The sequence below is a fragment of the Bufo gargarizans genome, chromosome 5 (assembly GCF_014858855.1).
Source record: "Bufo gargarizans isolate SCDJY-AF-19 chromosome 5, ASM1485885v1, whole genome shotgun sequence".
In the NCBI taxonomy this organism is placed as follows: domain Eukaryota; kingdom Metazoa; phylum Chordata; class Amphibia; order Anura; family Bufonidae; genus Bufo; species Bufo gargarizans.
The window spans coordinates 335,390,850-335,405,626 of NC_058084.1; the positions used below are offsets into that span (position 1 = coordinate 335,390,850).

A 14,777-nucleotide genomic window follows, 5' to 3' on the forward strand; every position below is an offset into this window, starting at 1 on the left:
CTCCCTGCTACTCACACAGCTCCTTCTTCTCTCTGCTGCCCACACCTCTCCCTCCCCGCTGCTCACACCTCTCCCCTCCCTGCTGCCCACACCTCTCCCCTCCCTGCTGCCCACACAGCTCCTTCTTTTCTCTGCTGCCCACACCTCTCCCTCCCTGCTTGCCCACACCTCTCCCCTCCCTGCTGCCCACACCTCTCCCCTCCCTGCTGCCTGCACCTCTCCCCTCCCTGCCTGCCCGCACCTCTCCCATCCCTGCTGCCCGCAACCTCTCCCCTCCCTGCTGCCCACACCTCTCCCCTCCCTGCTACTCACACAGCTCCTTCTTCTCTCTGCTGCCCACACCTCTCCCCTCCCTGCTGCCCACACCTCTCCCCTCCCTGCTACTCACACAGCTCCTTCTTCTCTCTGCTGCCCACACCTCTCCCCTCCCTGCTGCCCACACCTCTCCCCTCCCTGCTACTCACACAGCTCCTTCTTCTCTCTGCTGCCCACATCTCTCCCCTCCCTGCTACCCACACCTCTCCCCTCCCTGCTACTCACACAGCTCCTTCTTCTCTCTGCTGCCCACATCTCTCCCCTCCCTGCTACCCATACCTCTCCCCTCCCTGCTACTCACACAGCTCCTTCTTCTCTCTGCTGCCCACATCTCTCCCCTCCCTGCTACCCACACCTCTCCCCTCCCTGCTACCCACACAGCTCCTTCTCTCTGCTGCCCTAACCCTTCATCCAGGGAACATGCACCATGCTTACCTGCTCCTCCTGCTGAGACACATGCTGCATCTCTCTGTCTCCCCCCCACCTCGGAGACCTTTTGGGAGGGGGGGGGGGGCACTATTTCACAGTCAGAGAGCTGGAGAAACTTGTCCCGGCCGTCTGATATCTGCAGAGTGAGCAGGGCCACCTGCTTGGCTGGGACATTAACCCCTCATGCGCCTTTTCCCTCCTTCCCCCTGCAGTCCCAGGCACTTGGTCGCCACAAAGGCAAACCTGACCCGACGTCTGCACGTGGAGCCCTAGGGTGTTCGGGGGCACGTCCCACATCAGCAGCGTGACGTCACCTATTGTAGCAACTTGTCATGGAAACGGAGGAGTCCTTAGCAACCGAGTCGGCTGTATATATAAGAATGCAGGGCTCGGCGCGCTGGTCACATTCCCCTGCACTGTAACTATGGGATGCCAGAGCTCTAAAGTGCGGGTCGTCCAACCCACAGACGGGAGGAAGAGCGGGTGGGAGCACAAGTCGGAAAGCCAGGTCAGGAGACAAATCTATTAGCTCATCCGATCAGACCTAGGTCATCCATGGAGATGTATCTGGCCAGCCAACACAGATCATCCATGGATGACCATTAGATGAAGGTTGGTACACTTTATGGTAGCCTAGTACACAGTACTAGTAGCCATTTCTCTAGTGGTCACTGGGCATCATTGTGGTCCTTAGCTTACTATGAAGGTATAAAGCTGGCCTATGTACATGTCATTGCTGGTAGCACTGGATGTATTGTCTTACCAAACATTCAAACTTACTACTTGATTTTTTGCTGTTTTTATGAACAATATTGTTGGATTTCTATGTTATAAAAGAATCTTTTACAATTAATTATTAGTAGTGAGGGCTCCAAGAATTATAGAATGTCATTATCAGCAAATTATATTGTGTCCTAAAATCCTGATTGTGGATATATATATATATATATATATATATATATATTCTGGCAATTACTTGCATGTTTACAGTACATCTGTATGTTTAAACATTTTGTCTATAAATGCTGAAATATTGTACATAGCAGTACGGTTTCCTGCATGGATGTATATATAAGTTTTTTTATTATATCATAAAATGATATTTTGCACTAAACTGTTCATCTCTGGTCATTTCCAGGATATACAGGTAACACTCAAAAAATCTGAATATCGTGCAAAAGTCCATTTATTTCAGTAATGCAACTTAAAAGGAATTGTATTAATGCAGCTTAAAATGAGAATTTTGTAAAAAAGGTTCAATATTCTAGGCTCAAAGTGTCGCCCTCTAGTCAGCCAATTAATCCATACCCCCTGAGCAAAGGGTACCCGAGATTGTGACTTTGGGGTTTCATAAGCTATAAGCCATAATTATCTAAATTATAACAAATAAAGGCTTGAAATATCTCACTTTGCATGTAATGAGTCTATCTCATATGTTAGTTTCACCTTTTAATTTGCATTAATGAAATAAATGAACTTTGCACAATATTCAAATTTTTCAAATTTCACCTGTATAAGTTTTAACAAGCCTAAAATGCAAAACAAAAATGATTATATCCTGTACTTACCAATTCTGCGCTTTTCCTTTGCTGCCAATTCCCTCCAGGTTCACAGTCCTTGTTTACCTGCTGTAGATGATGTCATCAGTATAGATGGACCGTCACAGCTGTGGTCCTGAATGTCCACCATGACCATCAGGGCCTAAGGCTGGGTTCACACGGGAGTGACGGATTTGTTCAGGATGCGTCCCGGGTGCATTGCGGCAAACCCGCGCGAGTAGGTACGCAATTGCAGTCAGTTTTGACTGCGATTGCGTTCAGTTGTTCAGTTTTTATCGCGCGGGTGCAATGCGATTTGCACGCGCGTAATAAAAAACTGAATGTGGTACCCAGACCCGAACTTCTTCACTGAAATTCAGGTTTGGGTTAGGTGGTGTGGTGATGGACCATGTGATTGGATCATGTGATGTGACGTCACCACAGGTCGTGCAATGCGTTTTTCACTGAAGTCCCAATCACTTCTATGGGGCCAGGGCTGCGTGAAAAATGCTGAATATAGAACTTGCTGCAATTCTCATGCAACGCAGAACTAATGCGTGAAAAAAAGGGTCAGGATTCAGTGCGGGTGCTATGCGTTCACTTCACGCATTGCACCCGTGCGGAAATGGTTATAAGGGAAAATAATAGCATTCTTAATACAGAATGCTAAGTAAATTAGCGATGGAGGGGTTAAAAAATTAAAAATAAACTCACCTCATCCACTTGTTCGCGCATCCTGGCTTGTCTTCTTTCTTCTTCTTTGAGGACCTGGGAGGAAAAGGACCTTCACTGCGCTCATCACATGGTTCTTTACCATGATGATAGACCATGTGATGAGCGCAGTGACATCACCAAAGGTCCTTTTCCTCCCAGGTCCTCAAAGAAGAAGAAAGAAGACAAGCCGGGCTGCGCAAACAAGTGGATGAGGTGAGTTTAATATATATATTTTTTAATCCCTCCATCGCTAATATACTTAGCATTCTGTAATAAGAATGACCATGTTATAAGGGAAAATAATAAAATCTATACAACACCGATCCCAAACCCGAACTTCTGTGAAGGGTACCAAACATGTTGATTTTTCTCAAGCGCGTGCAAAACGCATTAAAACGCTTTGCATTTGCTCGGAAAAATAACGCATTTTCCCGCAATGCACCCGCATCTTGTCCGGCCCTCACACGCGACACCCGTGTGAAAGAGGCCTAAGGGGGCATGAAAAGGAGTGCAAAATAAATTAAAATTTTAGGTCTGTTAAAGCTAATTCCTGGAAAACCCCTTTAAACGTATGACCACATGAAGTATTTATAAAGGCTGCGGCTTGAACTGTTCCATTCAGGAGGGTTCACACATAGGCTTTTGCTGGCATTTTCTACTTTTGTGTTTTTGGTGGCTTTTTTTGTACCTGCGTTTTTTGGTGGGTTTTTTTTACAGTAAAAACACCAGCTCCAGATGTTAGCTGAAGGTATACGGGAAATAGATAATACAGGACACAAGTTTTATTTTGTCTATCTTGCTTCTTAAAAAAAAAACAGCATACTGGAGCTCTTGGTGTTTTTTCACATAACCTTCTCTATTGGGGAAAAATGCCATGAAAGAAAAAAAGAAAAAGATTTAAAAATAGTGAAAAAATTTACATATTATACACAATATATTAGACAGCTCCATATGTTTTGCTATATAGTGATTAAAGTTACATTCAACAAAAAAAAAAAATCTCTTTATTTAGTTTAACATGCGGAATAAAGTATCTTAAAGGGGTATTCCCATCTGGGACATTGATGGTATATCACTAGGATACACCATCAGTGTTAGATAGATGTGGGTCCCACTTCTGAAGAACGGAACTCCCGAAATTAAAGGGGAGCACACTGCACATGCGCCGCATAAATGGAGGGCATGCTGCACAAGTGCAGTGTGCTCTCCTTTAATTTCGGGAGTTCCGAAAAAGAACATCAGATAAATTGTGCATTTTCATTACTACTTTGATGAAGATCAGAGTTCAGAGTAGTTGGGAACTACATGTGGCTTCCACCCTCTCCACACTGTAGGTGGCGCTATAGATGTTATAAGGCATATCCTTTCTAGCTGATATATATATATATAGCTGATATCACTATACGTCAGCTAAATAGCTAAGAAGCTTGTTACTACTGTGTGAATACACATTGTGTACACCTTCAGCACGTTGCTCCCTTATTGACTGGTATAACAAATCTAATTTGCAGGATGAACTGAAGTCGCAAAATAACATAACCTCCAATGCAAGAGATGGGTCTGCATTGTCTAAGGGGACACTGGATAGTGGAGTGGGTCTTGATGCTAATGGTAGTGGCAGCCATATTCCAGGAACAGTGGCAGAAACAGTGTTTTCACCAAGAAGAGCGATTGGTTTAAATGATGGTTAGTTTTATAAAGCATACCATCTATTTCTTGTTGTATGTGTGTTTTCCTTAAAGATATAGATTATAGATTTTCCTTAAAAATAAATAAATAAATATATACTCACAATTCCACCGCTGCCGCTCCTATCCTCCTGGTCAGGCTTTGTTTACTTGACTGCAGTGGTGACATGCCCCCTATACTGCACATGATATGATTGCTGCAGCTAATCACTGGCCTCAGTGGTCTCATGCTGTATACCACAAGGCCAGTAATTGGCTGCAGCAGTCACGTGAGGTATATGGGATGGTATTGCTGCAGCAGAAAACATGACATGATAGCTGCAGAGACGGGGAGGATTGCATCGGCGGAGCTTGAGCAGAGGGGGTTCAGATCAGTGAGTACAAGTTTCTTATAATTTTAATACTTTGCCTTGCATTTTACTTACTACTGTTTTATTGAACCTGTGATTATCCAGAAAGTCTTGTAACGTAGCACTTGCACAAAATAGTAGGTGCATGTCAATGCTGACCATAGAAGGGGTGCATATATTAGGGCTAGAGATCAGATAGATCGATAGATAGATAAGAAAGGTAGATACATAAGAGGTAGATAGATGATAGGTAGATGGCAGATAGAGTGTGGGGAGTCGCTCTGGTAGACACTTGGAAGCTGTGCAGGAAGCAGGGACACAGACAGGATAAAGTCCAAATTAAGTGGGGGGGGGGGTTCACACTTATCTATTTAAACATAAGCATAGCCTTAACAAATAGGCTTAAACAAACACTGCTTGGCTGAGCCAGTACCTAATACAACAAGACAGTCCCTGGCTATACCTGGGACCAGCTACCCGGCCCATTGGTACAAATGGAAAGTACCCAGTATAAGCAGGTCCCAGTACATAGTTTACAAATCTGTCTATGTTAGCTATGGCTAACATAGACAAAACAGGCTATCAACCCTGCTTATCCTGTGTCTGGGTTAAACCCTCCCTTCCCAAAGACACACCCAAGGCTTACCACACACAGTTTAAGATAGATAGATAGATAGAGCGATTTTGCAAGTTCTCCCACTTAGAGGGGTCTGAAATTCACATTGTAGGTGCATTCCCACTCTGAGGGTCAGAATTTAAAAACAAAACAAAACAGGAATTCACATTGTATGGTTTTTAAAGAGTGTATTTGTCTTGCACTGCTAAACATAAGTATTTTAACACCTGAGAAACAGCAAAAATTCTGGCTCTCAAAGACCTGTTACTGTGCCTTTAAAAAGTCCACCTCTACTCCACTTATTAATCTAACTTAGTAGCACCTGTCTGAGCTCTTTAAAGACACCTGTCCACCCCACAGTCAGTCAGACGCCAACTACTGCCATGGGCAAGACCAAAGAGCTGTCAAAAGACACCAGAGACAAAATTGTGGATCTCCAGAAGGTTGGAAAGGGCTACGGGGCAATTGCCAAGCAGCTTGGTGAAAATAGATCAACTGTTGGAGCAATTGTTAGAAAATGGAAGAGGCTAAAGACGACTGTCAGTCTCCCTCGGACTAGGGCTCCATGCAGGATCTCACCTTGTGGGCTATCACTGATGATAAGAAAGGTGAGGAATCAAACCAGAACTACAAGGTTACGAGCTGGTCAATGACTTAAAGAGAGCTGGGACCACAGTTTCAAAGGTCACTGTCAGTAGAACACTACGCCGTCATGGTTTAAAATCATGCATTACACGGAAGGTTCCCCTGCTCAAGTCATCACATGTCCAGGCCCGTCTGAAGTTGGCCAATGACCATCTGGATGATCCAGAGGAGGCATGTGAGAAAGTCATGTGGTCAGATTAGACCAAAGTAGAACTTTTTGGTCTAAACTTCACTCGTCGTGTTTGCAGGAAAAAGAAGGATGAGTTGCATCCCAAGAACACCATCCCTACTGTGAAGCATGGGGGTGTTAACATCATACTTTGGGGGTGCTTTTCTGCGAAGGGGACAGGACGACTGCACTGTATTAAGGAGAGGATGAATGGGGCCATTTATTGTGAGAATTTTGAGCAACAACCTCCTTCCCTCAGTCAGAGCATTGAAGATGGGTCGTGGCTGGGTCTTCCAACATGACAACGACCCGAACCACACAGCCAGGATGACCAAGGAGTGGCTATGTAAGAAGCATATCAAGGTTCTGGAGTGGCCAGACCTAAATCCAATAGAACATCTTTGGAGGGAGCTGAAACTCTGTGTTACTCAGCAACAGCCCCGAACCACCTGACAGATCTAGAGGAGATCTGTGTGGAGGAGTGGGCCAAAATCCCTGTTGCAGTGTGTGCAAACCTGGTCAAGAACTACAGGAAATGTTTGACCTCTGTAATTTCAAACAAAGGCTTCTGTACCAAATATTAACACTGATTTTCTCAGGTGTTTAAATACTTATGTTCAGCAGTGCAAGACAAATACATTCTATAAAAATCATACAATGTGATTTTTTATTTTTTTTCAATTCTGTCTCTCAGAGTGGGAATGCACCTACAATGTGAATTTCAGACCCCTCCATGATTTCTAAGTGGGAGAACTTGCAAAATCGCAAGGTGTTTAACTACTTCTGTTCCTCATTGTAGATAGATAGTTAGATATGAGATAGATAGATATTAGAAAGATAGATAGATAGTGCACTATATGGGAAAACAAATTTAAGAAACGATTGATAGCGCTAGTTTTACTTTTCTATTCTTAATACAGGAGTGGTTTAGGAATGGCTGACGTGATGGGTTGCACACATTAACACTGGAAACGCCATTCACTGTTCACAAGACAATGTACATTGTTCCTTTATTCAAGAAGAAAAAGCTAAATATGTAATTAGACAGAACGTGAGTCCTTGTGTCCTAGCAGCCGACTAACCCCTCACCTCCTGTCACTGACCAGGAAACCTCTCAGACAATGGAGTTTTCTATTTGAATAAAGCCGTTCATGTAGTGAATGGAGATGCTTACCTGCTTGTCTACAGGGTGCCATTACCTGGATACTCAGTTACCCAGGGACCTCATAATAGTCCCATTTAACTCTATTCTATTCAGAGCTCTGTTACACCTGGATTATGTTCAGTCTAACATTAAGATTTTATAATGGTCCTTTTCTTCACAATTTTAGTCTCTGCTTGATATCAATTCCCTTTTGAAGACTTGTATTTTTGATGAAAAAACTATTATGGAGAATTTTTTCTTCTAGCTGTGTTTTGCCATTCCTCTATTATTCTTCCTAGAATTTTATGAATAAATTAACAACAAAGTGTTGCCATTTGGGATGTCCACCGCTGTCCAGTCAGTGCTGAAAGTTGCAGATTTTGTAGGGACATAAAGGGAATGGTAACATCCAGTTGTCAACTTATGTATAAATATCTAGGAGGAATAACAGAGAAACAGCACAATGCAGAATTTGGGAAAAAATATACCGTAGAACTGTTATTTTACGGGAACTAGAATTATGTACTTAAACAGGTTATTAGTGGTGAAAGGTTCCCTCTTCCTGGGCCAGACTACAGTCAGGGACTGGAGAAGTCCATTAGGCACAAGTCCTCTATTGACAGAAATATTATGTTCCATGCCGGGTGACACAGTTAGAGCCCTCTGATGTCCCTGCTGCTTCCCTGTTAGTCGGTCAGTAGACAATGGGGGTCAGTAATGAAAAGTGTTGTATATTTCAGCATCTGCAGGGCTATTGTGTATCAGGTAGAAGGATCCAAACAGCGGAACATTTCTGTAATGTTTCCTCACTGTTGCAGATACAAGAGAAAGACAAACATCCTCGGATATCCTGGAGGAGCTTATGTCTCAAGGGATAATACAGAGCCAGAGTAAGGTGGTGAAGAATGGAGAAGCCTATGATGTGATGGTTAGTATATAGAGATATAATAAGTGTTGTGTATTAAGTCAGCGACGTGAAATATCTGTGCAGCACATCTGATATGGAATATTTAGGGTCACCCCAAATTTAGGCAGACGTCATGTCAAATTGTAAATTCATTCAAGCATATAAAACTTTTTCCTATTTCTTACCAATGTCGATAAAGCTTACAAGGTAAATGCAAATGTATATAATCAGTGCTTTGCAAAAGTATCGAACCTCCTAACAAGGCAGCACTTCTGGTTTTAAAAACTAGTATTCTCTTTTTTTTTTCATTTACCCCCCCCCCCCCCCCCCCCCCCAGCCAGCACGAAAAATCCATACTTCTCGAAGCTCCGTTCCAGGTCTGTGGCCCCTTGGCTCTCTTCACTGGACTTTCGGTCCCCATCAGTCACACATCTGTGGACATACATGCGCCTGGCCTCATTGGTGAAGTGCCCCAAAGCAGCTCATGACCCCATCCGAGAAGAAGTTGACAGGTGGGGAATGGAAGTCCAGTGAAGAGAACCCAGGAGCTGGAGCAGCGTGGACCAGGTAAGTATTCTCTACTGGTACTGCTGGCTTGGGAAAAAATAAAAAATAAAAATACCTGCATTGCTCATTGGGGGTGATTTTTGTTCATTCTTCCTGGCAGATTTGCGCCAGGCTGTTTAGATAATATGATGTATGAGGATTAAAATTTTCATATGGTGTCACTTATTCTCATTGGGTTTGAGATCTGGACCTTGACTTGGAGACTGTAGAACCTTTACTATCTTGACGTTCAGCTAGTCCTCTGTAGCTGTGTCCTTATGATTAGGATCATTGTCCTGCTGAAGGGTAAACTTTCACCAAAGCTTTAGTTCTTAGCAGACGGAAGTGGATTGCCTTACAGTATCTCCCTGATTTTTGCACCATCCTACAGTTTCTAAGATGCCCAATCCCCAATGAGACAAAAATATTCACATCGGGATGCTGCACCATCATACTTATCATATTTATAGACTCTTGCATACAATACGCTATGTGTATTTACTTAAAGGGGTTGTCCAGCCTTTTTTAAGTGATGACCTGTCCTTTTAAGTGATGGCCTGCACCCTGTACCCACGCCGATCAGCTGTTCAGTGTAGCTGCGTTGGCGCAACAGCTTGAGACCACCCTAAACATTCTAGTGGAGGGAGATCATTATAAAGCACTGTAGCTAAAGACTAACAAAACATTTTTAATGTGTTTTTCCAGCCTTTTTTAAGTGATGGCCTATCCTCAGGAAAGGCCATCACTAGCTGATTGACAGGGGTCCAGCACCTCTGCCAAGCAGCTGTTCCGTGAGGGTTGATCTTCAGGGGTGATCGTAATAGCCTATCCTGAGGACAGGTCATGACTTAAAAAAGGCTGGACAACCCCTTTACCCTTTCACTACCAGTGCTGTACATGTACGGCGCTGATGCAATCCTTAAACATGGCGCCCTCTGCATGTGTGCGCGGGTGTCATAGCTGGCAGTCTCTGCTATTTCAAACAGCAAAGGCCCGCGGCTAATGTCCATGACCGGCAATAATGCTCATCGCGGACCTTGCAGCCTATAGATGCCATGATCAAGTGCGGTCACGACATCTAAACGGTGAAAAACCTGGAAGCGCGTGTGGCGATTGGGGATGCCGGTATCTAGTTCTAATAGGCTGGGTCTCTCTGAAGAGACCTAGCATATTAGAGCTGCAATTCCTATGTTGGCCAGCAGGTGGCAGGCCAACATAGGAAATCAGCAATCTATTTTTTCTATATTCCCTATGGGAGTATAGAAATATTCAATAAAAAAACAAAGTATTAGAGATTGTAGCCTCCTAAAGAGGCTACAAAAAAAAATAAAAAAGGAAAATAATATTAAAAAAAAAAAAAATTTAAATCACCCCTTTCTTTAGAATAAAAAAATAAATACATAAATAATAATAATGCAATTATAATAAAAAAATAACAATTATACAAAAGTTATGGGGGTCAGAATATGGTGATATATATTTTTTCAAAGGTTCATTTATTTTTTCAGTATTTAGACATATAAAACTATGTGGTATTGTTGTAATCGTACTGACCCTGAGAATGAAGGGAATGGGTTAGTTTTGACCATAGAGACAAAACCCGTAAAACTGTGGAGAAATTGCGTTCCCCCCCCCCCCCAATTCCACCCCATTTGCAGTTTTTCCCGCTTCCCACTACATGGTATTCCATATTCAATGGTGGCATTAGAAATGACAACTTGTCCTGCAAAAAATAAGGCCTCATATGGATATGTGAATGGAAAAATAAAAAAGTTATGGCTCAAGGAAGACAGGGAAGAAAAATGAAAATCCAGTGTCCAAAGGGCTAAAGAAATTGTGTTGTGTATTTGACAGTAAATGTATTTGTGAATAACTTTTCCTGTAGGTGGACACACCAGGAAAATCATTAGGAAGGCCTCCTGCAAAACTGGAAAAACTGAAAACTATAAAGGAGAAAGACAAAAGCCTTACAAAGGAAGACATTGACGCCAAAATGAAGGCTGCAGAAGAAAGAAGAAAGGTAACTATGGTTTTGATGAAATGACATTGCATTGCTATTGGTGAAAGGTATTTGTGATACTGTAAACTTCATTGACTCTCAGCAGTTTTCACTTGCTTTTTGGTTGTTTTTTCCAGACTGACAGCAATTATACAATAGTACACCATCATGCACTCAAATCATTAAAGGGAACTTACCACACTGAACATGGTGTCTGACCTGAAGGCCTCATATCCTAGAACAGGAGGAGCTAAGCAGATTGTTATAGTTTTATGGGAAAAGATTCAGTAAAACTTGTGCTTCATATAAATACCTGCTCATTCTGGGCTTTGAAGTCCAGGAGGCAGTCCTATCAGTGATTGACAGCTATCTCTGTATACACAGTCATAGAAGGAAGGCTGTTAATCACTGAGAGGACCTCCTCCTTGACTTCGAAGCCCAGAATGAGCAGGAATTTAAATCAATAAATTACAAGTCAGGGTACTTTTACACTTGCGGCAGAGGATTCCGGCAGGCAGTTCAGTCGCCGGAACTGCCTGCCGGATCCATCAAAACGCATGCAAACTGACGGCATTTGTCAGACGGATCAGGATCCTGATCCGTCTGAGGCTACTTTCACACCTGCATTAGGTGCGGATCCGTCTGGTATCTGCACAGACGGATCCACACCTATAATGCAACGCTTAGATCCGTTCAGAACGGATCCGTTTGCATTACCATGAAAAAAAAATAATAATAATTTTTAATTTTTTTTGTTCATGATAATACAAACGGATCCGTTTTGACTTTACATTGAAAGTCAATGGGGGACGGATCCGTTTGAAAATTAAGCCATATTGTGTCAACTTCAAACGGATCCGTCCCCATTGACTTACATTGTAAGTCTGGACGGATCCGTTTGCCTCCGCACGGCCAGTCGGACACCCGAACGCTGCAAGCTGCGTTCGGGTGTCCGCCTACTGAGCGGAGCGGAGGACAAACGGTGCCAGACTGATGCATTCTGAGCGGATCCGCATCCACTCAGAATGCATTAGGGCAGTACGGATCCGTTCAGGGCCGCTTGTAAGAGCCTTCAAACGGAACTCACAAGCGGAGCCCCGAACGCTAGTGTGAAAGTAGCCTGACAAATGCATTAAAATGCCGGATCTGTCTCTCCGGTGTCATCCGGAAAAATTGATCCGGCATTTTTTTCTTCACATTTTTTGCGGTCTGAGCATGCGCAGACCGCAAAAATTGATCTGTTTTGCCGGAACACTTGGGCACGGCATTAATGCATGTCAATGGGAAAAAATGCCGGATCCGGCATTCTGGCAAGTGTTCCGGAATTTTGGACAGAGATAAAACCTCAGCATGCTGCGGTATTATCTCTGTCCTGTAAAGGCAAAGACTGAACTGAAGACATCCTGATGCATCCTGAACTGATGTTATTTTCCGGTATTGAGCCCCTAGGACGGTACTCAATGCTGGAAAAGAATAACGCTTGTGTGAAAGTACCCTTATACTGAACCTTTTCCCAAAGAGGTATATATCAATCTGCTCAGCTCCTCCTGCTCTATAACATGCTGCCTTCAGATTAATTAGCATTTCTATGGTGACAAGTTCCCTTTAAATAGAGAGACATAATAAAATAAAAAACAGTTAACAGCAGTTCTTTGGCTGTTTCCTCCTCAAGATAGGTTATAAATATCAGATTGGTGGGGTTCCAACACTCTACTATAAGCTGTTACCTCCAGCCGCTGCCACCAGAACTACCGCTGAGAATAAAGCTGGAAACATAGCTCCATTCATAGTGTAGTAGCCGTGCCAGGTTTCTGCAGCCCAGCTCCCATTCATTTGCTCCAATATTGATGACCTACATGACTGACTATGTAACCAAGGTTAATTGAAGGTGGTGTTTCAGATTAAAGCTTCCTTCACACATATTTTTTGGGTGCTGTCTTATTTCTGCATAGCTTTTTGCAGCATTTTAATGCCATTTTCTCTAGCACTTTAAACATCCATTGTTTTCTGCCATTTTTCCAATCCTATAGAGTTGTCTATGAGAAAAACACCAGAAACAAAGCTATACCTTCAGCATGTTGCAGTTAAAAATGGTAAAAACTCTCCAAAGCAGCGCAAAAAATCCCAGTAAAAACACTTTGTATGTAGCGTATTTCAAATTGCACTATAGACCTTAAAGGGGTTGTACATCTGTTATTAAGTAGTGGCCTATCCTCAGGATAGGGCATCACTAGCTGATCGAGGGTCAGACACCCTTCACCGCCGATGATCAGCTGTTCAGCTATAGCTCAAGCGCTGGAAGAGGTCAGCTCCACCTACTTGGTAGCGGACATACCTCATCACTGCAGCGCTTCTCCCATTGGCTACTTTGACTTCAGTGGGAGCAGCGTTGCAGTAAGGAGCTCAGTCCACAAGATAGAGCTGTCAGTAGATAGAGCTGTCTGTTTTCCAGCGCTGGAACTATTGCCAAACAGCAGTTGTGCCCGGTGTTGGACCCCCCCCCCCCCCCCCAGAACATCACTTAGTAAAAGTTGGGCAACCGCTTTAAAGTAACACCTGGCTACATAAAAAATTGGAAAAAAACTCCATGAAATACACCAAAATGGTAAAAACACTGAAAAAACGTTTTACCTTTGACACGATCTTTGATTATCTCTGTGGTACGGTATGTTATACTTACCCTGTTCTCCAAAATTTCTCCACATAGAATTTGTAGAAAAAAGCAATTATAGTACACATTACAGTGTGAGTTGGTGCCTTATTAATTTACATTACAATATGAACAATGCTATATTTTCAGTTTTGGACTGGTCCTCAAGAGCACCAGAGGATCCTTTGGTGGGCCCAGGCACTGATACCATAGTGGGCTTCAAAAATCCAGGAAAAACCAACAACATTTGGAGCTGCCTTTGAGGCCAATCACTTGTCACTAGGGTTTAATTCTTTGAACCTATATGACTTTATTGATGTGAGCTAGGCCTTGAGAATAATTTCCACAGGTGGGCCCAAGGAACCCCAATACTCTATATTATCTTACTATACTAGCTTGGTTTCTAATAGCCTTCCATTGACTAAGTGAAGTGAGATAATGTTGCGTTCATTGTTCACTGTGAATTGTCGGATGGGTATTAATTGTAACAATGAAATATTGCAGACAAAGGAGGAGGAACTAAAAAAAAGACTGCGTGAAAGACCAACGACTGCCAGCATAGCTCAATTACGAAGGGATGCCTCTTCAATGGCTGATGATGGACAGGAGGATGAAGACACAGCTCCAGCTGAAACCTTAGATTCCGACGCTTTGGAAAATGTAATAAGTAGACCAACTCAGAGCGCTGCAGATGAGGATAATGAAATAAATGCTGTGGAATCTGACAATACCTATAATAACCCAACGGATAAGACCAATGACAACGAAAATGATATCTTCTAACACAGGGCTTACTTTAAAGTACATGTTCTAATGCTTAAATGGTATAGACACCTTCGTGGCAATTTCTTAATGACCAAATTTTACTCATTTTGGGTTAAAAAACTCATTTTTTCTTTTGTTTTTTATTAAAAAATGTTCATACTTTTTTTTCTAGATACAAGGGTTAAAATCAGTCTGTTTGCAGAGTATCACTTCTCAGTCTTATCAGCTGATGGCTCATGTGAAGTTTTATCTCTGATCTCCAGACCTCATAAACACACATTTAAACCATATTGCTATCGGTT

General features: G+C 42.8%; 1 protein-coding gene across 1 annotated transcript in view; it reads left to right on the forward strand.

Moving 5' to 3' along the window:
• The window catches only part of STMND1 (stathmin domain containing 1), a 40,166-nt gene extending 25,602 nt beyond the window's left edge, over window positions 1-14,564 (forward strand). The window contains exons 2-5 of the mRNA XM_044295514.1: window positions 4,464-4,682; window positions 8,427-8,536; window positions 10,947-11,081; window positions 14,215-14,564. Coding sequence (XP_044151449.1) covers window positions 4,464-4,682; window positions 8,427-8,536; window positions 10,947-11,081; window positions 14,215-14,493 — 743 coding nt within the window. The 3' untranslated portion in view covers window positions 14,494-14,564. The remainder of the gene's footprint in view (window positions 1-4,463; window positions 4,683-8,426; window positions 8,537-10,946; window positions 11,082-14,214) is intronic.
• The last annotated feature ends 213 nt before the right edge of the window (window positions 14,565-14,777 follow it).